The 25,861-nt window shown below is 36.5% G+C and overlaps 4 protein-coding genes across 5 annotated transcripts; 1 reads left to right on the forward strand and 3 right to left on the reverse strand.

Annotated features, from left to right (window-relative positions):
• Window positions 1–19: 19 nt before the first annotated feature.
• Window positions 20–2,802, reverse strand: rpp21 (ribonuclease P 21 subunit). The gene is made up of 5 exons (XM_037771305.1): window positions 2,627–2,802; window positions 2,389–2,489; window positions 1,373–1,455; window positions 840–974; window positions 20–360 (listed from the first exon to the last, which is right to left on the reverse strand). Exons 1-5 carry the CDS (start codon window positions 2,681–2,683, stop codon window positions 263–265), a joined length of 474 nt encoding a protein of 157 aa, XP_037627233.1. The 5' UTR covers window positions 2,684–2,802; the 3' UTR covers window positions 20–262.
• Window positions 2,803–3,867: 1,065 nt separating this feature from the next.
• Window positions 3,868–17,884, reverse strand: pak2b (p21 protein (Cdc42/Rac)-activated kinase 2b). Of its 2 annotated transcripts, none has more exons than XM_037771258.1 (15): window positions 17,628–17,884; window positions 14,415–14,718; window positions 13,621–13,727; window positions 13,369–13,519; window positions 11,479–11,510; window positions 11,269–11,382; window positions 11,011–11,146; window positions 10,808–10,871; window positions 9,863–9,911; window positions 9,102–9,214; window positions 8,853–8,970; window positions 8,555–8,654; window positions 8,265–8,461; window positions 5,108–5,245; window positions 3,868–4,982 (listed from the first exon to the last, which is right to left on the reverse strand). In XM_037771258.1, the coding sequence occupies exons 2-15, from the start codon at window positions 14,602–14,604 to the stop codon at window positions 4,896–4,898; spliced, it is 1,596 nt and encodes a 531-aa protein (XP_037627186.1). In that variant the 5' UTR covers window positions 14,605–14,718; window positions 17,628–17,884; the 3' UTR covers window positions 3,868–4,895. The 2 variants fall into 2 exon arrangements, with proteins under 2 accessions (XP_037627186.1, XP_037627187.1); XM_037771259.1 differs by lacking the exon at window positions 17,628–17,884 and adding an exon at window positions 17,424–17,559.
• Window positions 17,885–19,458: 1,574 nt separating this feature from the next.
• pigx (phosphatidylinositol glycan anchor biosynthesis, class X) lies at window positions 19,459–22,499 on the reverse strand. Its single transcript, XM_037771284.1, has 6 exons — window positions 22,313–22,499; window positions 21,815–21,908; window positions 21,592–21,727; window positions 21,259–21,472; window positions 20,560–20,660; window positions 19,459–20,453 (listed from the first exon to the last, which is right to left on the reverse strand). Exons 1-6 carry the CDS (start codon window positions 22,374–22,376, stop codon window positions 20,316–20,318), a joined length of 747 nt encoding a protein of 248 aa, XP_037627212.1. The 5' UTR covers window positions 22,377–22,499; the 3' UTR covers window positions 19,459–20,315.
• A 122-nt stretch (window positions 22,500–22,621) lies between these two features.
• cep19 (centrosomal protein 19) lies at window positions 22,622–25,536 on the forward strand. Its single transcript, XM_037771304.1, has 2 exons — window positions 22,622–23,002; window positions 25,034–25,536. Exons 1-2 carry the CDS (start codon window positions 22,873–22,875, stop codon window positions 25,378–25,380), a joined length of 477 nt encoding a protein of 158 aa, XP_037627232.1. The 5' UTR covers window positions 22,622–22,872; the 3' UTR covers window positions 25,381–25,536.
• The last annotated feature ends 325 nt before the right edge of the window (window positions 25,537–25,861 follow it).

A 25,861-nucleotide genomic window follows, 5' to 3' on the forward strand; every position in this document is an offset into this window, starting at 1 on the left:
ATGAGGTTTACTTTTGAAAAAAAAAAAAAAAAATCTTTTAAATGTGCAGGACACCGCCTGGTGGCCATCTGTTGGTAGCATCAAAAATCACCCTGCAGAAAAATACTGAAAATGATCTCACAGAGGCCAAACAGTTACTAAATCAATAAAATTACTAAAAGATTATGGATATATGTAATATAATAATGTTACACATATCTTAAACAAATGAAAAAGAAACATCAGTCCTTCATATTTCTCGGTCAGAAGAGTTGAACTGCTGCTACGTGCCGGCAGAGCTCTGGGCAGCGCTGGGTTTAGACGACACTGACCCGTCAGGCTTTTTGTCTTTTGGCTGTTTTTTAATGGAAGGTTTTGGATCTGAGGGTGAGAAAGAATAAATAATAATAATGATCAGTACCAAGTGTTGGCCATTGTTTTCAATTCTGCAGTATTTGGTCACCAATTTACGCAATCTGAAGCGGTTTATACTCGCATGAGGCATGATGTAGATTTCTAAACTGTCAAACTATTAAAGCATACAATTGACAAAAACAAATTGTCCGTCTTCCTAATTTTGTATTTTAGTTCTTAATTTAAGTTATTTGCTTTTATCTTATTGAGGCAGTCATATCTGAAAAGCCCTGCGTGTGCAGTAGGCACCTAGTTAAGCACTACAATAACTTGCGGAGCCTTTGCGCTTTATGATCATTAAATAAAAATGATCATTACCTCTGATGTAGCAAATGAATGATGAAGCAATATCATTAAAAATAATGCAATTATAGATATTTTATTCAAAATTGACAGTTTATCGCAACCATCCTCCGTGAGGTTTGTGTTTAGTGTCGAGTTTGTACCTGGCTGCTTTTGTGGCTGCAGCTGAGCTTCGGGACGGTCGACCCACAAACAATGATCCGGATCATTCAGGAACGACTTGCTCTGCCCACAGCTGAGGCACCTCACAACAGTGAAGCGGGTCTTCCTATTTTTTCCTAATGAAAAAAAAAGTGAACAGAAAGAAGGTCAGTGTCTCTGAATATGGGAAACAGCAGGAATATATGGCGTTATATTTGTGCCTCGTTCCTGAGTGTGCAATGGGAGATTTTGAGCACAGAAAAATATATTTTACAAGCACATACATTATATTTTGAAGAGAAATCATGCACAAGCAAAGAAACAATTTAATTTGAGCAAACAAAAATCTATTCTGTGCTCACTAAATGAATTTGCATGGTTCATGTGCAATAATATCAATAATCAATAATTATTGAGTACAGAACAGATTTGTTTGCTCAAATGAAATAATGTTTTGCTTTTGTGTAATTCCTCTGTAAAAACACAATTTATATGCATGCAAAATATTTTCACTATAGATGATGAGCTAACTTACTTCGTTGTCTTACAGTGGCGGTTACACCGGGGATGAGCAACGAGCAGCACTTCTTGCATATCGTTCTCTTTACTGACGGATCTCTGCAATAAAATACACAATTAGATGGATGATAGATGTTGAAAACATATTTACGGACAGGTTAGACGTAGAGGATAAGGCTGGCATTATGGTATGTTTTCCTTTGGGCTCTACACAAACCCATTTGGTATGTAAATATTTTAAAATGGGTCACAAATATAGTTTCAGTTCTTAAAAAGGCTCAGTAATTTTAACAACAGCTGGGCACTGCAGTTTTTAGTAAATAACACTCAAACAGGAGGAAATGGTGCATTTGTTGAGGACTATTACTGTAGTGGATATATATCCATTTGTTGCTCTAGTAAGTAATAATGGAACTAGGATGGTGTTTGTAGGATTGACTCATAATAAACAACAGCGCCCATGTTCATTGGGACCCAGTGTAACAGTTTGGCTCGATAATGTGTATTTAATAGTTTTTGGACAACAATTATTGATGATGCATTAATATGTTCAGCACTTTAATGTTGCATCTGGTAAAAGTGGAGCTCATTTTAACTACTTTATATATTACTGGGTTGTTTAATCTAAAACTATACTGTAAATCATAATTTATTAGTTGATTTATATTTTGTATTAATAATCTAAATCTGCAAAGTAATTAAAGTTGTCAAATAAATGTAGTGAAGTAAAAAGTACCATATTTACCTCTGAGATGTAGTGTTAGTGGAGTATAAAGTAAAATAAAATAGAAATACTTAAGTAAAGTACAAGTACTTCAAAATCTACTTAAGTAAAGTACTTTAAGTGGGATTAATTCATTGTTGATTTTGGTAATTTTCGTGGGATTTGTTAACGTACAATTGAATTCATTAATGTTCAGGTACATATGAAACCCTGTGCAACAAACAACAACAACACATGTAACTTTACAGGGAAGCAACATTAACTCTGCCTTCAAAATAAAATCAATACCAGACAAAACTAAAACTTACTGTCTGAGAACTAAACGTCTGGCTATGGTCCTCTGAGTGAAGCAGTAGAACCGAGCCAGCTCCACGTTCTCCGGGTTCTGGGATAAAACACAATGTGCAGCCTGCAGAGAGACACAACAGCTTGAGTTACTATATCAGCACATGCCTGTTAGCAGAGCAGCTAGCGTGTTAGCATCATGTGGTGTTGTCGATAGCATCACAACAGCGATTCACTTTTACTTTAGCATTTATTTCCTACCTGGTAAAGATAGTTTAGTCTTTGGTAAGCGTCTTTGTCTTTCATTTGGACTGCCATTACACACAGAAGTCAGGAAAAATAGAGTTAGCAGTTTGGTAACAGCCGGTTACACCAGCTTCAGTTTGGGCTATAGAAACCGGATGTCAGAAACTGTAACACTTCCGGGTAAAACCTCCAAAATAAAAGCGCCGACAGAAATCAAAATAATTGGCAGCATACTACTTCAAAATAAAGACACCTCAAGCTCTGTCATTTACATCCTAAACTTGTACCTGCGCTGCTTCTAGAGATTCCAGTTGTAAAGGCATAAAGATAATAAATAAATTAATAAATAAATGAAAGTATTCCAGTTATAAAGGCATAAAAATAAATAAATAAATGAAAGTATTCCAGTTAAAAAGGTATAAACATAAATAAATAAATAAGTACATAAATAATGAAAGTATTCCAGTTATAAAGGTATAAAGATAAAAAATAAATAAGTACATAAATAATGAAAGTATTCCAGTTATAAAGGTATAAAGATAAAAAATAAATAAGTACATAAATAATTAAAGTATTCCAGTTATAAAGGCATAAAGATAATAAATAAATAAATGAAAGTATTCCAGTTAAAAAGGTATAAACATAATAAATAAATAAGTACATAAATAATGAAAGTATTCCAGTTATAAAGGTATAAAGATAATAAATAAATAAATAAATGAAAGTATTCCAGTTATAAAGGCATAAAGATGATAAATAAATAAATAAATAAATAAATGAAAGTATTCCAGTTATAAAGGCATAAAAATAATACATAAATAAATGAAAGTATACTAGTTATAAAGGCATAATAATAAATCAATAAATTAAAGTATTCCAGCTATAAAGGTATAAAGATAATAAATAAATTAAAGTCTTCATTGGTTCCACTTCAAACATTCAGTATAGATAGGAAAGGCTATTACTGCACTTCCTGGCAAAACCTCCAAAATAAAAGCGCACAACAAACTCACAGCTACTAAAAAACCTTAAATGTTGTTAATAAAAAAATAAATAAAATAATTGGCAGCATACTACTTCAAAATAAAGACACCTCAAGCTCTGTGACTTACATCCTAAACTTGTATCCGTTCTACCCGTAGAGAATCCAGTTATAAAGTCATAAAGATAATAAATAAATAAATTAAAGTCTTCATTGGTTCCAGTCTCGTATTTGTTTCCCTCTCTGTGGCTTTATACAATCATTCACACTCAAATCACAAAAGCACTAACATTTATTTGAGGGCGCAGACAAGGTTGTTAGTCGTCAGGAAAAAAATAAACAGTCAACAAATTGTCTTTACCAGCCTTCGACAGCTAACCACTACGATATGGCCGCTTTTTTTTTTTTCAAACTAAACATTACGTACACAATATACACATATGGGAAGAGCACATTTGTTAAGTCCAGAAGAACACAAAGGACAGAGTTCAACATACAATACTCATTTTTTAATAACAACAATAAAAGGAGAAAGTATAAACCCTGTCAATCTAACATCTTAATTTGCCTGTAAGGTGCACCTCTGGTATCAGGAGACTAATGATAACGGATAAAGAACTGGTACAGTAGGTCTGTCAGGTGTGGCAATCGAAGAACGACACAATCGCAGCTCATGATGACGACAAATGTGCTGAAATGTTTTCCTATAAGAGAAAATGTCCATAAAACACGAGTCAATGTGGAAATAGCAAGAGTGTTCACTGAATGAGACCAACTATATAACAAGACGGGGGACAAATATGAAATTCAAGTATCAAAATAACTAAGACACTGACGAGCTGAAAAGGTAAATTACAAAGGTAGTAAAAATCATGGGAAGAGAAACATTGAGACACAATCAACAATACATTAGGCAACATTTTGCATTTGTTTAAGGCAGTTGATTAAAAAAAACTAAAATCGAACTAGGCATCTTCTTCATTCCAAGTTAAATACAAGCCTAACCCTAACCTGTCACCAGGAGATTTGTTGTAAAAAATAACTACGCCCGACTCTTAAACTAAGCACTTTAGTTTGACTTGTCTTCTGACGTCTGAGTGAGAATAGAGTTCATATGGACAGCGGTGGAGTTGTGCTCTATATTTTTTGGTCTTCTTCACAGTGAGGTTTGTCAGGGCTTATAAGGCTGGTGCATCAAGAGTGGAGAGTCACTCTCAGCCTATTGTCTGGCACGTAATCTAAACGGTTGGCACATATCTGTGCACACACAGCATGGGAAGGCAGCGTAGCTAGTCTCATCAGCTAACGATTGCCCTTCATGGCCTCCTTGGCTGCCAGGATGAGAGGCGTGAGACTGGAGAGCGGCTTCGCCAGCTTCAGGAACGGATGCTGCACACCGGGACAAAGATAAACGTAGAGAAGAGAAGGAGGGGGAAAGGGAAAACCAGTGAATCAAGTGCATGTTTAATTAAAACACAATGAAAATAGTCTAATAACAGGAAGAGGCTTTTAACCTGCAGCAGCTCTTTGCCTCCGCCTCTTTTCTCCACATCCATTTCCAAGCAACGGTTGAGGAAATCTCTGAAGACCGGAGACAGCTTCTCTGGGTTCTGGAGCTCAGGTGTGCCGTTTGTGGCGATCAGGTATAATGCCTGATGAAACGGAAGAGACGAGAGAAAAAGGAACAACTGTGAACCCTAGTTTCAGGAAGTAAATCCAGTCAAACTGGTAAAGTGAGGACATTTAAAAAATCTGATCCGTATTTATTTATTTTATTAAGACAAACTCGATCCATATCAATTTGCATTTAAGCAGGGCTGTGGTACAGAAGACGCTGTTGCCACTCTGGTTCATATTATTACGAAACATTTAGACAAACCAAAAACCTATGCAAGAGGTTGCGTGAGTTCAGCTATGCTTTTCACCTTTTACACCGATGACTGTCGTACAAATACACCAAATCAATACATTCTAAAGTATTCTGATGATACAGCTATAATATCTCTGTTAAGTCACTCGGACAACCCTGAGCTGCACCAACATGGTGTAAACAAAATGGTCGAGTGGACTGACAGTAATGCTCTTCAGATTAACACAAAGAAAACGGAAGAAATTGTATTTGGTTCACCATCTGATTCTCATAAAGTTCCTATTGTTATTCATAATGAAAAAATCCTGCAGGTATTTTCATATAAATATTTGGGAGTAATGATTGATCATCTGTTATCTTGGAAAGACCACATCGAATTTGTCTGTAAAAAGACAAAACAAAGAATTTACTTTCTCCGCCGGCTCAGGTCTTTTGGGGCGAGTAAACAAATTCTTCTTTTGTTTTTTACTTCTGTGATTATGAGTGTCCTGCAGTATTGCTATACTACATGGTACAATAATTTGTCAACTACTTTAAAGTCAAAACTGCTTCACCAAATGAAAATCTGCTCAAAGATTGTAGGTCAACCCCTTGAGAAACTCTATGAATCAGCCTATCATAATAACATCTTAAGGATGGCTAACAACATCGTCTCTGACCCCAACCATGTTTTGAACAGTGAATATCAATTGTTACCATCAAATCGGAGATACAGGTTCCACGATTTAATAAGGTTAGACTGAAGCACTCTTTTGTACATCAGTCAATCCTTAAACTAAATATGGAGCCTAATCCCAGATCAAATGTGCGTTAAAGGGCCCTGAATATCGTCTTCTGTGATTGTAATGTTTAAATGTTTGTATCCTTATTTATTGTCTTTGTCCTTTCTGTGATGTTGCAAACGGAGCTGCTGTTATGCAAAACAAATTTCAGACCTGTCTGACAATAAAGTATTATCGTATCGTATCGTATCGTATCGTATTGTATCGTATCGTATCGTATCGTATTTCATGCTATGAAAGTGTTACATTTCATTTTCTAACCCAGCATTCACACCGCCACTATAAAGTGCTTTCCTTTTCTATAGTGCCAGCTGAGTAAACTGACTTTACAAAGCCATACAACAAACTGCAGGTGATACCAGTGAACTGTTTCACAAAAGTTAATAATCCTCTGTTGACCCAGAAAGTTGTAATCCAGATTTTAAAAGTGTTCACATAGAAGAGGCAAAGTTTGTAACATTCAGCATGTGCAGCATGTAACACTGAACACATCAAGAGCAGTGTGTTCAGTTCGAAATGAGGTGGGATTACTGATGAACACATCATTCATCACTGACTAGCAGGCTGTATATACTGTAAATTGATGTGCATACATGCATATACTGTACATAACTTCTGGTACGTATATAAAGCAACTCATTCTTTTGGCTGATCCCGTTAGGGGTCACCACAGCAGTTCATCTGTTTCCATCTCTTCCTGTCCTCTACATCATCCTCTGTCGCGCCAACCAACTGCATGTCCTCCCTCACCACATCTATAAACCTCCTCTTTGGCCTTCCTTTGTTCCTCTTGCCTGGCAGCTCTGTCTTCAGCATCCTTCTCCCAATATACCCAGCATTTCTCTTTTGCACATATCCAAATTATGTAAATCTTGTCTCTCTCGCTTTGTCTCCAAACCGTCTAACCAGAGCTGTCCCTCTAATACACTCACTCCTAATCCTGTCCATCCTCGTCACTCTCAACGAAAATCTTAACATTACAATATTTATTCCAGCACTCTCTGCACTCCAGCCTTGCACTAGCTGTATCCCTGTTTACAGTTACAATAAGTTTGATCTGTATATCAACATTATTGCTCAAATTCCTTGTATGCTTAAACATACTTGGCCCATGAAACTGATTCAATAGTGTTTGTACTGAGCTAGAATATGAACACTATTCAACAGGAGTAGCAGAAAAACTGGACAGAAATATTTGTATCTTGACAACTTCTCCCAACAACAAGTCAACTGTTTAACGCCTGGCTTATTCCTTGAATGCTGCTGTTGGTGGAGAGCAGGACAAACTCTCATGAGATTTGTGAGCGTTTGTGTTGACTCATGAGAGTCTGAGAACTGCAGTTGTTCAGCAACTATGCCAACGTCTGACACAAACAAATAATTTATCCCTCTGGTCACTAATTATTCGAACTTTTTGATATAAAATTAAGATTTTTTATATGAAATAAGTAGGTGTTGGGAATCTGGTGTGTGAATTTATTTTATTAATTTTTTTTTAATGTATTTTTATTTATCATAATTTGAATAAACAAATACAAATTTAATAATATTAGATAAATACATAATTTAATTTATTTTCTTTTAATTTAATAATCTTATTTATTTTCTTTTAATTTAAATTTATTTAACTATTTTATTCTTATTACTATATTAGTACTATTACCATTTTTCCTCCTTGTTTTTGAATACTTTGTTTTTCAATTTATAGTTACAATCTGTTATTACATTTACATATTATTGTATTTGTTATGGTTTAGGTTGTTGTAGTCATTTTTATTAAGGAAAAAATAAAAAGCTTGATTAAAAAAGATTGTTTATTATGTGCAATAGTGCCTTAATGACTTTATTTCTGTAAGTGAACCTGAGTTCTTTTAAACGCATTCACTCCCAGTACAGATGAGTCAATTGGGAGAATTTCATGTCAAAGTGTTGGAAATTAACATGTTTATGTGTAAATACAACTTAAAATAAAAAGAGGATATTTAAATAAGCAAAAGGATTGAAAATGTTGTCACTCACTCGTAGTGGGTTCTCGTTCAGGTAGGGAGGCTCTCCTTCAACCATCTCGATGGCCATAATGCCCAGTGACCAGATGTCTACTTTAGGCCCATAAGCCTTTCTGGTCACCACCTCCGGAGCCATCCAGTAAGGCGTTCCTACCATGGTGCTTCGTTTGCTCTGCTCGGGAGTGATCTGGGCACAGAAGCCAAAATCGGCTGTCGAACAGACGGAGAAGAGTAAATACAGAGTGACACTGGAAGAACATAGAAATCAGAGTTCAACAGGCTGCTCATCAGTACAGGACTTACTCAGCTTGACAGAGCCGTCCATCCCCAGTAACACATTGTCACTTTTGATGTCTCTGTGGATGACCTGGTTCGCATGCAGGAACTCCAATGCTTGTAAACACTGCAGGTACAGAGACACATAGGGAGAGAGAGGGAGAAGTTGTTGAGAGTTAAAGGGATGGTTTGGATGTTTTGAAGTGTGGAGAAGTACCTCTTAAAACCCCTCTTCAAAACAATCCAAACTATCCCTGTAAGTTTTTGTTTTGCCTCTAACTTTCACATAAAGTTGCCCTGGTTGGTTGTGAAGAGTGTAGTGTACCTCTCGGCAGACGGCGGCTATCTGGGCTTCATCCATACAGGTCTCTGTTACCACGTCTGTCAGTGAGCCACCAGCCAGATACTCCATCACCACAAACAGCTCCTCCGCCATCAGGAAACTGATATACACACACACAAATAAACATTGTCACCCACTGACGTCCAACCATGCTAGTGTGACAACTTTCTGGTTTCGTTGTAACTATGATTAGATGTTCTACTCAGGCTGCAGGTTTACTTTCAGTCGTACCTGTCTAAAAAGTTGACGATGTTGGGGTTCTTCAACTCCTTCATCACTAGAATCTCATTGATGATAAGCTCCTTCTTCGGCTGCTTTTGTAGGTTGATCTGTTTAATGGCGACCTGTAAAAAGGAAGCGTGAGAGACAATATTTAGAATTACCAAAACGTTACTCAAGGGACCATGTTAGTATAAAGTTTTAATATCCAATATTCCAAACTTTCCTTTGGTTTTTATAATGACTTCATAAGTATATGTATTATACATGTTTAAAAGGGACAGTTCAACCCCAAATTAAAATATACATATTGCATATACATATATATATCAATCTAGATTGTTTTGGTGTGAGTTGCCGAGTGTTGGAGATAAAACTCAACAGCAATGTTTCTTTCCAGAAATCATGGCCCTGTTACTCAAGATAATCCACAGACCTTGTTGTGAGCAGTTTGGAAGCGCGCATCTATCAGATGCTCGGCTGAGCTGTAACGTTAGCTAGCTCAGTGGTGCTAGGTGAGCTAGCAGCATCGAGAATAGATGCACGCTTTCCTTCTGCGCTGTGATACGGTTGGCGGGTGTAGTTCGGTGGAGAGAAAATAGTTCCTACATGAAACTGCTCACAAGGTCTGTGGATTGATCACTACAAGCCCAGTGCCATCTAGTTCCATAGCGGCAGCTGTGTGTAGCTGTGTTTATGTCATGAGCTCCACTACTTCACAGTTTACAGTATCCCTGGTTAGTTTCTCCACATCTCCTCATCCATTACTTTACCTCCTGTCCTGTGGCAACATCAATGGCTGTGAATACTGTTCCTGAAGCCCTGTGAGACAAATGAGATGAGCACTCAAATTAGTCTGCATATGTATTATACACAGATATATTCATGCTGCCAAGTTTTCACAAAAAAATCTCTGATGTTAAACAGAACATATGCCCCCAGAGAGCTGTGAGTCATCTGACATAGTTGTGACATGATGATGCTTTCTTTGTATATTACTGAGAAAAACGCTCGGTACCGCTATGATCTGTCTCATAGGATAGTTAGGATCCCATTAGAGGTGTTTGGCTTCATAAACCTGACAATGACTACCTTTACATGCATACTAATAATTCACTACTATTCTGAATTTGATACAGGTCATGTAAACAGCATATTCCGTTTGGATATTCTGAAATGAGCATTTTCAGAATAAGACATGTGGGATATGATGATATCATTCAGGTTTTAGGAGCATTCTTTGGACATGTATGCAGCGCATTCAGAATATGCGTCTCAATTGGGGTTTTTAGGGCAGCAACAGTAAACAGTACATTGTGGGTGGAAATTTAAAAAGTGTTGATACAAAAGAAAATGACCAGATTTTATTGAGAAAAAAGGCACTATAATTATTATTATTTATTACGCGACTTTGTTGAATACTCAATTCTGATTGGTCAATCATGGCGTTCCATGATCTGTTATTTCTTTATAGCAGATCTTTGTTATGCATAACAGACCGTTGCTATGGATGCAGCTCTGATGTCGGACTCTGGAGGACCATTTTTGTGTCAAATTATTGATTTCTTAGGTAAGTAGCCGTGTAATAAGTGGGATAATGTACAACAATGACCAGCTAGCTGTACATTATCCCTTACATAAGCAACATTCATTATAGTACACATAAAAACTTAAATCCTATCACGTGTTCTACATGAAGCTGGTGGATCTGAACTCACCCCTGACCAATCTTTTCATATCTGGTGTACTTCTTCTTGGGATCTCCAATGCTGACTATTGTTCCTGTAAGACAGATAAACAACCACATATGTAAAGGAAACAATATTGCAATAAATACTAAATATAAGCAAATACATGTAACAGTTTGGATTTAAACTGCTACTTAAGAGTAAGTAAGATTAATGATTAATTAATCATTTACTCAGTTTGTCCATGATCTCCTCATCCGTCATCTTGCCCTTCTTCTTCTGTCTGTCTGCAGCCTTGGAGGCAGTTTCTCCGCCGTCTGGACACGTGCTTGGAGCAGGGATGGGGTCGATAACGGAGCGAGTATACACCTGCACAACAAAAATAATACATATAATAAATAAATACATTTCAAGTTCACAAAGAATGCCTCAGAAAGTGAAATATGAAACACTGATTTTAAAATGAAAAGAGGATCATTATGGTGACTTACACTCTTTGTGTGTTCTGGTCTCGGTGCCACGATAGGAGGAGGAGCTTCATCATCGTCATCATCGTCAATGTCTTTGATATTCGGAGACAAGGGTTCAGTGCCTTTTTTGACGGGCTGATTTAGAGGGAAAGAAAAGGTTGTTAGTCTTTATAAGACAAAACATGCTACAAATAAAACAGCATGTGTGTTTTAACAGTCTTGAATACTTACAGACTGAGGCCCTGGAGTGAATGCGTCTTTTTCTGTAAATAAAACAAAAAACAAAGAGTTAGTAAAAAAGATGTTTTATAAGTTCTTGTAGTCACAGATTAAACTACACTGTCATTTAAAAGTTTAGAATAAGCTGTTATATTGATGTTCTTCTTTTTCTTCCCTTCAATAATAACTATATTAACAGAGATAAAAACAGTTTAATTTATAAACCAAATGTATTATTTACATTTGAAATATTTTTGGCCACAATAAGAATAATTAAATGATTCAAACTTCCATTTAGTCAATGTGTTACATGACAGGGGAGAATACTGTTGGAAGTTGGATGTTGAATTAGTTTTATTATGTTGATCCTCGATTATTATTGAACCACAACAGTGAAACTGGGCTCTAAATATTGAGTTTTTCTTTGACCCCTATGCAGTCTACTCAGTGGTTAGACTGAAGAGGTTAAAGGCACGGTCACACATGTGTGAAATTAACATTCACCTCCCATTGACTTCCATTCTATGTCAACGAAGGGGCAACATATGAAGTTCAATGCTGGGCAAGTTACTCGGGAAGTTACTTTTTACTTATTACTACTTTAAAAAGTAATGATATTACTTTACTTATTACTTGGTATCAAAAGTAATAAGTTATGTTACATTTTGCTGCTTGCACAAAGTTTACAACGGACATGCTCTTTGTATCTTTGACTGAGACAAACTCAAAAAAATTACAATACTTCCAGCGGTTGGAAGTACGCCACTCCTCCTCTCCTTCAGGTCACACATGCGTGAATGCAGGCGACTGTTCATCGCCTGCCGAATTGATATTCACCTGAAAGTTCCCAAAGTTCAACTCGACGCAAAGATGCAAGCTGACCTGCCGCACGTTCACATCATCGTAACATAAGCGTGTGTTCTGGTAACGCAGCGTTACTTGGATTAATAACTGTAATATAATTACTGTTTAGGAAATTGTAATCCCTTACACTACTTGTTACCGGGGAAAATAATAATATTACAGTAATGCATTACTGCCCAACACTGGTGAAGTGTGAAGAGCTTTGCTAAAGCAACACGTTACAGCTGTTAATTGCAGCTTGTTCTAGGATTCATTATTGTGACCTTAACACTGAAACATGAACCTGTTCCTGTTTAAATCTGCACACATTTTGATGCTCAGCTTCCAGTTTCTTTTACCAATGACCGCTGATTTCTTCTATTGTTATTCAACTGTTGCTCAGAGGGATTTTCTGCCCTTACAGTGGTCAGTATGGTTGAATAATTGGACAGCGTTTTGTTCTCAATGTACTAAACTAAATAACATCAATTTGTAAAGAGGATTTTCTACAAGCTAAAAGCATGAAAGACCATTCAGACATATAGAGTAGTCCTCTCAGACATCTGACTGGACACAATCAAGCTTTGGTGGCAGGAGATTACAAACTTTTAAACAGTAGTGTAGGTGTTCTCAAAGGGTTAACACTTTGTACTGATTTACTCATTCCGCTGCCTGGTCACTCATTGTTTTATATGACTTAATATTGATTACATTCCTCTTTATGAGAAAGGAAACAATGTTATCTACCTGAAGACAAATCATTTTAAGCAATAATTAACTTCTACTTGTATAAACATGGTGATGTCTTTTATTTAACAACTTGATATAAATTCATAATGCCCTGCAGGTATCTAAATAAACATAGTGTCTGAATTTAACCTCTAAGGAAGTATTTCACTGCTAAAAAGATGGCCTTTTCACAAAACTAGGCTGTCTATGCAGTAGAAATATGTTTGAAATTGGTGCTACATGACCAGAGAAACCAGAGAAACAGGGCTGTGGTATTCTTTTTCGCTCAAAAGGTAGAAAACCTACAACACCCAGAATGCACTGCCTCACCAGAAGATGAGAAGCTGAGGTACTTCTGACGGCCGTTGCCTGTAGAGTCATAGAACTTAAGAACGTCGAGCACAGCTTGTGGGTTCTTCTTCTGCTCCGACTTGGTGATGTTTGAGGTCTGGAGTAGTCGAGCCCACTGCTCCGGCATACCCTGAGTGTGACAAAGATGACGTGGTGTCAGAATGGTGCCGACTAAGAAGTGATGTAAATCAAAAAGCACGTGTGAGAACAACCAAACAGTGAAAAACTCACAGTGAACTCCCCCGTGACAGCATCAAACCCAACATGTATGGTGTGTTCAAAATCTGAAGGTGGTGAGATCTCTGGTCGCTCTTTGTCTCGATCTTTCTTTCTACCACCTGAAAGTAACCAAAACCTTATTGAAAATCACACTTGACTACACAATTAAACCGATCACAAACACAGGAACACATTTAAAGTAGGGCTGTCAATCGATTAAAATATTTAGTCACGATTAATCGCATGATTGTCCTTAGTTAATCGCGATTAATCACACATTTTTTATCTGTTCAAAATGTACCTTAAATGGAGATTTTTCAAGTATTTAATACTCTTATCAACATGGGAGTGGCCGAATATGCTGCTTTATGCAAATGTATGTATATATTTATTATTGGAAAACAATTAACAACACAAAACAATGACAAACCTTCACAGGTACTGCATTTAGCATAAAAAAGGGGAGACTTGTGGGTACCCATAGAACCCATTTTCATTCACATATCTTGAGGTCAGAGGTCAAGGGGACCCCTTTGAAAAGGACCATGACAGTTTTTTCTTACCAAAATTTAGCGAAGGTTTGGAGCATTATTTAGCCTCCTTTCGAGACAAGCTAGTATGACATGGTTGGTACCAATGGATTCATTAGGTTTTCTAGTTTCATATGATACCAGTATCTCCACTAGCTACAACCTAAAATTCGCAAGTTGCGATAATGCCTTAAAACGAATTTGGGTAAACACGTTACTGTCGTGTTAACTTTGACAGCCCCAGTTTAAAGTTGAATATCTCTCAGCCAAACTCACCTTTTTCAGCCCCAGAGAAGATTGAGATGATCCCTTTGCGTTGTTTTCTCTCCTCGGGCACAGAAGGCAGCGGTTTAGAGCTGTGGTTGGCTGAGAGCGAGTCTTTGCTGGAGCCGGTGCTGAAGATGGTGCTGCTCATCCTGACCGGAGGGGCAGGGGGTTTATCCTCGGGGTCTCCGTTATCACACATCGCTACAGGTTGTTGTGAGCCTCACCAGGGCGAAGAGGGCAGGAGGCACGGGTGTGCTCATGCGCTACGGGAGGATGTGCAGAAAATGACAGCAGAAGAGAAAGGAAGTGGTACCTGGGAGAGAATCAGACATTCATTAGACACTAAACACACTATAATAAGGTTACTAATACAGCAGGATGTGGGGAGTGTTGGGGGTGTTATCAGTGAAGCTGATCTAGTAAGTAAGTGAGAAAACCACCATCATCTTGGGCCACAATAGTGTGAGGCAGAAACTCTACACTAGAGCTGCAACTAATGATTATTTTCATTGTGGATAAATCTATTAATTATATTCTGATTAATCTGTAAAAAGTCAGAAAATGGTGAATAAAGTCGATCAGTGTTTCCCAAAGCCCAAGATGACTGATTATTAATACAAGATAAAACTCAACTAATAAAATAACATATATTATTATGGATTACACTGTGCAGCAGTATATAAAGCAGGACTGGGCAATATAACCAAAGTCTTCTATCTTGATATAGGTCATTGCATATCACGATGTAGCATGTTTTCTGGTAATTCAATAAAGAAATATGTAGTCTATATGACATAACCACATGGCAAAGCCTATTTTTGTATACTCTTGTGTGAAGTATATACTTGAAAAGTATGAAGTATTTATAATTGAATTAAGAACTTTAGTGCGAAATGAACATAAAGGTTTCAAGTGAAATTATAGAGGGAAAAAAATTAATAAATATTTCCAGCTATACACTTACTATGTTTACATGCATGTACACAAATACAGAGTAATCAGATTAAGACAGCAGTTTGATTTAACTACACTGGGGTATTCCCATAAGCAGAATTCTGTGTTCATCACGATACGATACCGTTGAAAGATGATAATCATATTGAATTATTTTCAAACCCTAATATAAAGTATGTAGTTAAAATTAGCTGCACCTTTCCCAGCTGCAACATTAAAGTCATGAACACATATATGAATCAATAATTATAATCCAGTGACATTAAACATTATTCAGAAATGGGCCATTGTGCATAATGAGTACTTTTACTTTTGGTTCTTTAAGTATACTTTGATGATAATACTTAATACTTTTACTTAAGATTTTAAATGCAGGACTTTTACGTGTAGCAGAGTATTTTTTACATGGTTGTATTAGTATTTTACTTAAGAAAAGCATCTGAATACTTCCTCCACCACTGGTATTCAGACATTAATATTTGAATATTGCCAATATTTACAGTACAAATAAACAGTTCATAAGAGGGTGACTGAATTGAAGCATAGTAGTAGTTATGATTGTGCGAACAAACAAATCATTTGGCAATATTTGGCTAACAAATAATGAGGCTTAATGAGGGTACTGTTTGTCTGAGAAATGTTAAGATAGCATTTCTAACAAAGAAGTTTCTTTTTAGTGTCCTATGTGTCTTTATAGTGTCCTATGTGTTTTTTTAGTGTCCTATGTGTCTTTTTAGTGTCTTTTTAGTGTACTATGTGTCTTTAAAGTGTCCTATACTGTCCTATGTGTGGCATCTGAAGGAGACTAACAGTGGAGCCCAATGAGGATAAAAGAATAATGCAAGTTCTCCCACTTATCAAGCTACAGAATTAAAAGCCACATAGGACACTAAAAAGACACATAGGACACTATAAAGACACATAGTCTTTATAGTGTCCTATGTGTGGCATCTGAAGGAGACTAACAGTGGAGCCCAATGAGGATAAAAGAATAATACAAGTTCTCCCACTTATCAAACTACAGAATTAAAAGCCACATAGGACACTAAAAAGACACATAGGACACTCTAAAGACTATGTGTCTTTTTAGTGTCCTTAGTGTCTTTATAGTGTCCTATGTGTCTTTTTAGTGTCCTATGTGTCTTTATAGTGTCTTTTTAGTGTCCTATGTGTCTTAGAGTGTCCTATGTGTTTTTATAGTGTCTTTTTAGTGTCCTCTGTGTCTTTATCGTGTCCTATGTGTCTTTATAGTGTCTTTTTAATGTCCTATGTGTCTTTATAGTGTCTCTTTAGTGTCCTATGTGTCTTTATAGTGTCTTTATCGTTTCCTGTGTCTTTATAGTGTCTTTTTAGTGTCCTATGTGTCTTTATAGTGTCTTTTTAGTGTCCTATGTGTCTTTATAGTGTCTCTTTAGTGTCCTATGTGTCTTTATCGTTTCCTGTGTCTTTTTAGTGTCCTATGTGTCTTTATAGTGTCTTTTTAGTGTCCTATGTGTCTTTATAGTGTCTTTTTAATGTCCTATGTGTCTTTATAGTGTCTCTTTAGTGTCCTATGTGTCTTTATAGTGTCTTTATCGTTTCCTGTGTCTTTATAGTGTCTTTTTAGTGTCCTATGTGTCTTTATAGTGTCTCTTTAGTGTCCTATGTGTCTTTATAGTGTCTTTATCGTTTCCTGTGTCTTTATAGTGTCTTTTTAGTGTCCTATGTGTCTTTATAGTGTCTTTTTAGTGTCCTATGTGTCTTTATCGTGTCCTATGTGTCTTTATAGTGTCTTTTTAGTGTCCTATGTGTCTTTATAGTGTCTTTTTTGTGTCCTATGTGTCTTTATCGTGTCTTTATCGTGTCTTTATAGTGTCTTTTTAGTGTCCTATGTGTCTTTATAGTGTCTTTTTTTGTGTCCTATGTGTCTTTATCGTGTCTTTATAGTGTCCTATGTGTCGCATCTGAGGGAGACTCAGATGAGGATAAAAGAATAATGCAAGTTCTCCAGCTTATTAAGCTACAGAAATAAAACGCTGACACCTCACAACTTCTTGTTAATATAATAAATATAAACATATCCACCATCAGCCCGTTATGTCCTCCATATAACGGTAAACATGTCCTTCAGATGAGCAACAACAGGGGCGGCTAGCATGCTAACGTTAGCTTAACTTAGCCAACAAGTGTGCTAGCTTAGAAGCTAAAGTTAGCATGATAGCAGCTATGCTAATACAGATCAACCGTTAGCTGTGAGCTAATGCTACCTAGCCTAGCAACCAAAGTTACCTCGACGGTTAGAAACCGTTAGTGGATCCGTTAAACGTCCTCCGGTCCTCCGGTCCTCCGGTACTAATAACTATTTACAAAGACACTTCTCTTCTATCTGTTCGGCCTTTCTGGGATAATATTCCGTTATGGTGGAGAGGAAACGGAACTACCGACAGACCGACCGACCAGCCCGGCAACGTTTCACATTAATGGTGTGAGGAGAGTTTGTCTCCAACCATCACAGCACCAGTTCAGCTGCTCTGCTCACACTGGGAGCTCTGCTCACACTGGGAGCTCTGCTCACACTGGGAGCTCTGGTCACACTGGGAGCTCTGCTCACACTGGGAGCTCTGGTCACACTGGGAGCTCTGGTCACACTGGGAGCTCTGGTCACACCTGATCGATCATTAGGATGGATGTACTGCATTGTTCCCTCTAGTAGTGGAAGCACTCAGATATTGTAGTAAAAGTAGTAAGCCTAATGTAGAAATACTCTTACAAGTAAAACTCATGTATTAAAAATCTTTTTAAAAAAAAGTAAAAGTACAAAAGTATTAAAATAAATCTATCTATATATTATATCATAATTTATTTGATGACTATATTTTGTTTTATTAATCTGAATCTGCAAAGTAACTAAGGTATCAAATACATATAGTGGATAGATAGATAGATAGATAGATAGATAGATAGATAGATAGATAGATAGATAGATAGATAGATAGATAGTAACTTTATTGATCCCGAGGGAAATTCAAGTTTCCAGCATCACAGTTCCACAGTGCAAAACATATTAGTAAAAAAGTCTAAAAAAATATATACCAGATATAAAAATAACAGGAGATGAAGAAACTGTTAAAAATGAATAAAGTGCAGGGTAACAGCTGAGATATGTGACTAATACAAATGTGAATATAATGCAGAAGAAACTGTTAAAAATGAATGAAGTGCAGGGTAACAGCTGAGATGCAGAAGAAACTGTTAAAAATTAATATAGTGGAGTAAAAAGTATAATATTTCCCTCTGAGATGTAAGAGAGTAGAAGTATAAAATACCAGAAAATGGAAATACTCAAAGTACCAGTACCTCAGAATCGAGGTACTGGTACTTTTTACTGACTTAACTGAGCTGTACAACAATGTGTGCAATAATTCAACTCTGCAACACCATCATTAATAAATACTGCATTTATACTGTACATTCAAGAAATATTCTTATTAATTTCTTATTCATACCATTCATATTTAACACACTTAATAGATCCCACTTCTCAGAATTTTGTCTTTACTTATAAGCATTTTTTATTTACTTATTTGCACTGTGGTTTATTTTTTATTATTTTAATTATTATTAAAACGTCTGAATGCATATATTTGTACATATTTTCATATTTCTTACATTTTAATTTTCTTATTTTTAATTTGTATTATTAATTTACTTAATTAATTTTAGTAGTTACTTATTTTTCTTTACATACATTTTGTTATATTGTAACATTATGTACACACTGTAGCATTATGCACATAATTTACATGTTACATACTCCTTTATTACTATTTTCTTACATTTCTTTATGTTTAAATAAGAGCAACTGTAACGCCCCAGTTTCCTTTAATTTCCCTTTTAGATAGCTTAATGGTTGGAAAAAACATCTTATACCATACTGTCTGACCGTATCTTTAATATATACACATTTCATATCAGCTTGTTCCAGTTCTTCATTGAAGCTATATGATGTTTACACTGACTGAAATATTTAAACCCTCTGTGTTTTTTTGGCAAACATTCAAGATGTCTTGCACCTCATTTTATATATATACTCCCAAATGATTCAGCCTGACATATTCGGTATCTTTGGGAACGAGAATCCACAAGAATTTAATGTAAAGTTATATGTGCTTGAACAACGAGTGGCTGCACAACATACGTTTTTACTGACAGACTGAAAAGATTAAAGACGGTAGTCTAATTACTGTGATGTTTATGACCATGACCTCTGACACATCCACAAAGAAAGAAAGAAAGTTTGTTACTTCTATACATCTTTTTTACACCAATCATCTACATCTACACCAATCATCTCAGTATACATATTGTGCTCAATCTACACAATTTCCAATGCTCAACAAGTCTTTGCTTTTTATTATTCAGAGTTTAAATTATTGTTTGCAGTTGGGATAAAGGTGTTTGAATAAATAACGAAGTAGAAATTGCCAGAATATACACAAAACGTCCGTGTGGCAAATTAAAAAGTTATGTTGGAGTGCTGTCCTAGTCTTTCCTTTTTTATCATCTCCACATTAAGGATAAAGCACCCAGAATTCAAGGTCTAATCGTGAGTTGAGCAGGTTGTGTCTTAATTTAAATATAGAAGTGTCATCTTCCGGTATGATCTGGGCTATGATCCTACTTCTGTGCCAAGATCATAAGAGGAGGAAATCTTGCACAACAAGTAGAGGACAAACCAACATACAGATGTTTACTTACAGTAACTGGGGTCTTTTACAAGAAACTTTTTATTAACTGAATTATCTGGATTACTCCAGTAAAACCTGGAACCTCCTCAACTTTTAAACCTGGACTGATAAAATAAAATAGACCTTCTCTGTTTGTGTCACCTTAGAAAATAAGGTGACCCATCCTGACTTTGATCATAGTAATGCCATAGTAATGCTAGCTGTTTAATACAAGCTATGTTGTCACTGTTTAACTGATCCGATGTTTCCACATGTGTTTGGACAACGCCACACAGCAGAGCATTGTGACTAGAAGGGTTCCACCGCACACAGGTGCCACCAAAGACCCGTCACCAACTGGAAACTGGACGCCCACGGGGCCTCGATCCTACAGGATACGAGATATTTTTTGAGTGATAAAAGAAAATGAGCAGAAAATACACATTTAGTATTATAGAAAGTTGGACGTGAAGAGAAGATTTATAGAGAAGCACCTGCTGAAGCTGGAGTTTAACCCACGGACATGTGCTCGAATTGTCGTGAGTACACGGGGCGTCCACGATAGTATGAGGCTCTACGTTGTTAAGCTGCATACCTAGAAATAAGAAAGAAGTTTGGATTAAGACAAACACTTAATTTTCTGTCTCCGTCAGCGACATTTTTCATCCAGTGTTTCTGACAAAAGGGCATTTAGGCAAGTTATTGTTTTAACAATAAAAGTTATTGGTATATTCACTCAACTAAAAATCCCCAAATATACCTAACAATATTAAAATATTTATTAATATAGAACAAAAAAACATGACTGTACAGCTTACTATTAAATGAAGTCCTTGGTATTAGATGGCAGTCTGAATGATTACACTTCACACCCTGATGAAGACTTGTTGGTGGTCATCCATGATATAATAAAGGATTTTTAACTCACAATCAGAGTGCCTCGGATGTTTTCCAGACGGCCATCTAATACCAATGATTTCCTTTAATAATAAACTGGACAGTCATTGTTTTTTTAATATATTTATTTGACTACTCGCCCTATTCTTGAAGAGCACCTGTTTTTTTTTTACTTCAACATTACCAACACTGAGTTTCTTTACCCAGTGCAGCATTACCTATTTTTTCCTAATATATTTCTATAGTTTCTGAGAAGAGAGGCATACATGATTAGAGGATAAACATGATCTGCTTACATTTTTCAGCCCGCAGCAGCAACTCTGGAGCTTCTATGTCGACAGATGTAAACATTTTGCCATCAAAAGAAGGTTCGTGGTAGCGTCCGTGTATGGGAAGTGTTACTTTTAGCAGTCTGGGAGTTGGTCCATCAGGGGTAAGATACACATAGCTGACAAATCCCGCAGTCTTGTGAGCAGGCACCTCCAGGTCAATGGCTGAATCTAGTAATATCTTACAGAGATGAATACACATTAATACATGAATGTGGTTTGTGATATTTATTTCCACAAATGTGCTGTTTCTCCACAGTTGCTTGATATAAATAAAAGTCTAACAAGTGTCAGTCTTACCTGCCAATCAATGTGATCACTCAAGGATGCAAGCTGGTACAGATCAACATAGATGCCTCTGGGCCATCTGTGAACCAGCAGAACTCGGACCCCACTGAGAACATCAGGGCTGAGCTCCACGGTGGTTACCACCTCCCTAAAACACAGAAACACCAGAAATCATTTAATCATTCCACTCACAAAGATGGTTATTGTTCCATGTTTGAAAATACACTACAAATACCTGTGGAAACCCTTCTTGGTGATCTCCACTGAAACCAGCGAGGATTCAAGCCCCTGCTTCAGAAGACCACAGTGGTTCTCATTCTTCTTCTCATCTACAAACAATATGCAGGTTGTATTCGTCAAGACCACAAGACTAAACAGAGCAGAGACTTTATCAGAATCAGGTTTATTTAAGTATATACATACAAGGAATTTGACTCTGGTTTTTATGCAGCTCTCTCAATGTACTTACACAGAATATAAATAACAGCATAAAGAATACAATAATAAAATAAAAACACATACATACAAATCGTGCAATGAAATAAATACTGGAACTTCTTTTTTTAATGCATAAGAAGAGAAAAGACTGTTTTCTGCTGCATTACAGTAGAGAAATCCTCTCCCCTGTCTTGCCTGTCATGCAGAAATTATAGTTTAGGTGACACACAATCACAACTAATCAGTGTTTATCTGTTTTAGCTAGGAGGTTTAACAATATATAAAGTTATCTTACCTTCTTCGATCCAACAATGACATGTCGATAAACAAGCCAACGCAGAAAAAAGTACAAAATACATCAAAATAGTAATAAAATAGTAACTATAAGGAGCTTTAAAGAGCCTGTTTAGCTCAGGTTTAGCTCATGGGTGTATTCAAAGAACTAGCTACTTTCAAATTGTTTACGGAAATGAATGTCGAAGGACCCTTTTTGAAGTTGCAATGATGCCTGACTAGAAAGAATAAATAAACGGCATTGTGTGAAAGCTCTGAGGCAATAATTATGTATAAAACAGAGCTACTTGGATAATCAGATACTAATCATTACCTTCATTGTTATTGAATAATACTTTAACAAATATTTACTCTAAATGTAGGCAGGCTTCAGCCAGGACAGAAGGTTCCAGACCGATTAAGCACCCAGGCAACGTTAATAACTCATCTCTGAAACTCGCCTGTTAAACGCTTATTATACACAATATGTTAGTTATTATGGTTAACATGTTTCAGTCTTTTACAGATTAACTTTAAATGGAGACCAGTTGAAGTTAAACAGCTGCAGATATAAAATATAAGATGAGTTTCGAGGCAAAGCGATGTGGAGTTCAGTTCAGTCCTCCATCTATAGTCTTAATTTATCAACACAAGGAGACTCAACATGTGAGGAAAAGAATAATACCTGTGAGGAACTTCTCAAAATATTCTGGTAAGGCAAAGCAATTATTTTATTATTTTTTTATTTTATTTATTATTTTATACATGCAAACAACTTTTTATAATTCATTTTTCACCCTTTTTTTTATTAAAATAATCCCAGTAATGTAATCCCACTGTAAAACCATCAAATTGTTACTGCTACAATTTCTTCTTCTTTTATTATTATTATTATTATTTTTTTACAGTACAGTTATTTAACTCGCGATTTTACATTAATATTGTGTTCAATTTAGACTATATCCAGTGAAAAAGTGCTGCAGGTTTTCAGGCTGGACTGCCAGCTGGGCAAAGTGGGACTTTGCTATTAGTTTGTGGCAATTAATAATAATAATAATAATAATAATAATAATAATAATAATTGTTAACATTAGAGCTGCAATGATTAATCGATTAGTGGTCAACTATTCAATTTATCGCCAACTATTTTGATTAATCGGTTTGAATAATAAAGAATAATAATAGGATTCCAGCTTCTTCAATGTGAATATTTTCTGCTTTCTTTCCTTCTCTATGACAGTAAACTGTCACCTTGGGCTTACGGAAACACCAATAGTTTTTCACCATTTTCTGCCATTTTATAGTCCAAACAACTAATACATGCAAACAACTTTTTTAGTTTTATTTTTCACCCGTTTTATTAAAATAATCCCAGTAATCTAATTCCCCTGGAATCCCATAAAGCCCGCTTTAGAGGATGGGCCCCTAAAATAGTTACTGCTACAATTTCTTCTTCTTTTATGTATTTATTTTTTTACAGTACAGTTATTGTTAATTAACTCGCTATTTCAGCATAATATTGTGTTCAATTTAGACTATATCCAGTGAAAAGTGCTGCAGGTTTTCAGGCTGGACTACCAGCTGGGCACAGTGGGCAACTCTGGCCTCTGGACCCTCAGATATACTACTTTGCTCTTGGTTTGTGGCAATTAATAATAATAATAATAATAATAAACATTAGAGCTGCAACGATTAATCGATTAGTTGTCAACTATTAAATTAATCGCCAACTATTTTGATAATTGGTTTGAATAATAAAGAATAATAATAGGTAGAAAGTGTCTAAATTCTCTGATTCCAGCTTCTTAAATGTGAATATTTTCTGGTTTCTTTCCTCCTCTATGACAGTAAATTGAATATCTTGGGCTTTGGGAAACACCGGTCGTTTTTCACCATTTTCTGACATTTTATAGACCGAACTAATCGATTAATTGAGAATATAATGAAAATAGTCGTTAGTTGCAGCCCTAATTAACTGCAAGTTTTTAATGGGAATAAATGCAAACACGTGTGAACTCCAAGGATAAGGGCTTTAAGGATGGTCCTTAATTTCTATCTGATTCTGAGGTCTGTCTTGGTGAGGGTCCTGTATCAAAACCTTAATTAAGGTATTTGAGTTTATATTATGCTTAGGGATGCACCGATATCGATACCGGATCGGATATCGGGCCGATACAGTATCGGTACTACATTACATTATACACTGGAAATTTGAATTCTAATTTAATTCTTTAATTACTAATTTTGATCTATGTATTTATTTGTGACAATTTGTTTTACAAAGTTAGGAATGTTTAAGTCGAGCCTGATGTTTCTTTACACATAAAAGAATGATCCCAGTCACGTCCACACAGTGAGGCATACAGCTGATTTATTAAACACTGGTATCAGATCAGTACTTGTTGTCGGCCGATACCCAAAGCCAGTTATCTATATTGCTATCGGGACTGAAAAAGTCGGATCGGTGCATCCCTAATTATGCTCCTATGATACATATTCCAAAATCTGTTCAATGAAATTACCACAAACTGGGCAGGAAGACTTCCACATAAGTTTCTGGGGCCCTGGGGAAAATAATGAACTTGCCACATACAGTAGGATGTGTGCATGCCGGTACCTGATGTATACTCACAAAGTCTGGAGGAACATGGGGTCAGTGTAGGCCTCCTAGCAGGTTAATCTGACCTTGTAGACTTCCACAGAGCAGTTTGAACCCTCGATGCCCTCTCTCTTTAACCTCCAGACTACAGCATGGCTGCAGAGAGGCTGAAGAGCCACCCTCGGCACAGGGACTACCTGGAGGACGTGTCCCAGAGCCAGCTGGAGAAGCTTCACATCATCCTGCGAGATCACATGCAAGGCCTCAGCCTGGAGGACAGCCTGTCCTCGTTCCGCTTGGACCCCGACGAGGACCTGAACAAATTGGACGATGAGGAGCTGGCTCGCAAGAAGGGCCAAATGGACGAACTGTTCGAGAAGAACAGGACACGCAAAGATGATCCTGACTTTGTTTACGACGTGGAAATGGATTTCACTAAGACCACGCAAGAAAAGTGCAGCTGGGACGAAGAGTCTGATGATGGATTTTAAAACTCTTCTGTTCTCAGTCCCTTCTCTGACCTTTCAGACTGCAAATCACCCGACGTACTGATGTTCTATGAAATTACAGCAGCAATTAGTTATCGATTAGTTGTCAAATATTAAATTAATAGCCAACTATTTTTATAAAATGTATTCAAACTGGTTATTTACTCCTCTATGAAAGTAAACAGAATATTTTTGAGTTGTGGACAAAACAAGACATTTGAGGACGTCATCTTGGGCTTTGGGAAACACTGATTCACATTTTCTGACACTTTATAGACCAAACCACTAATAGATTAATCGAGAAAATAATTAGCAGAAACTAAAAAGCACAAATTGCGAAAAAGTTTAGGCATTGACCTTGAATGGTTTTGGTTAGGATAGGTCGTTGGGCGATGAGTCTCGCGAGAGTTTTTGCAGTTTAGGGGTTACCTTCTAGACACAACTCAATAAAAGACAGCACTAGTTACCACTAGGTGTAAAAGGT

This window comes from Sebastes umbrosus, chromosome 5 (genome assembly GCF_015220745.1).
Source record: "Sebastes umbrosus isolate fSebUmb1 chromosome 5, fSebUmb1.pri, whole genome shotgun sequence".
Classification (NCBI taxonomy): domain Eukaryota; kingdom Metazoa; phylum Chordata; class Actinopteri; order Perciformes; family Sebastidae; genus Sebastes; species Sebastes umbrosus.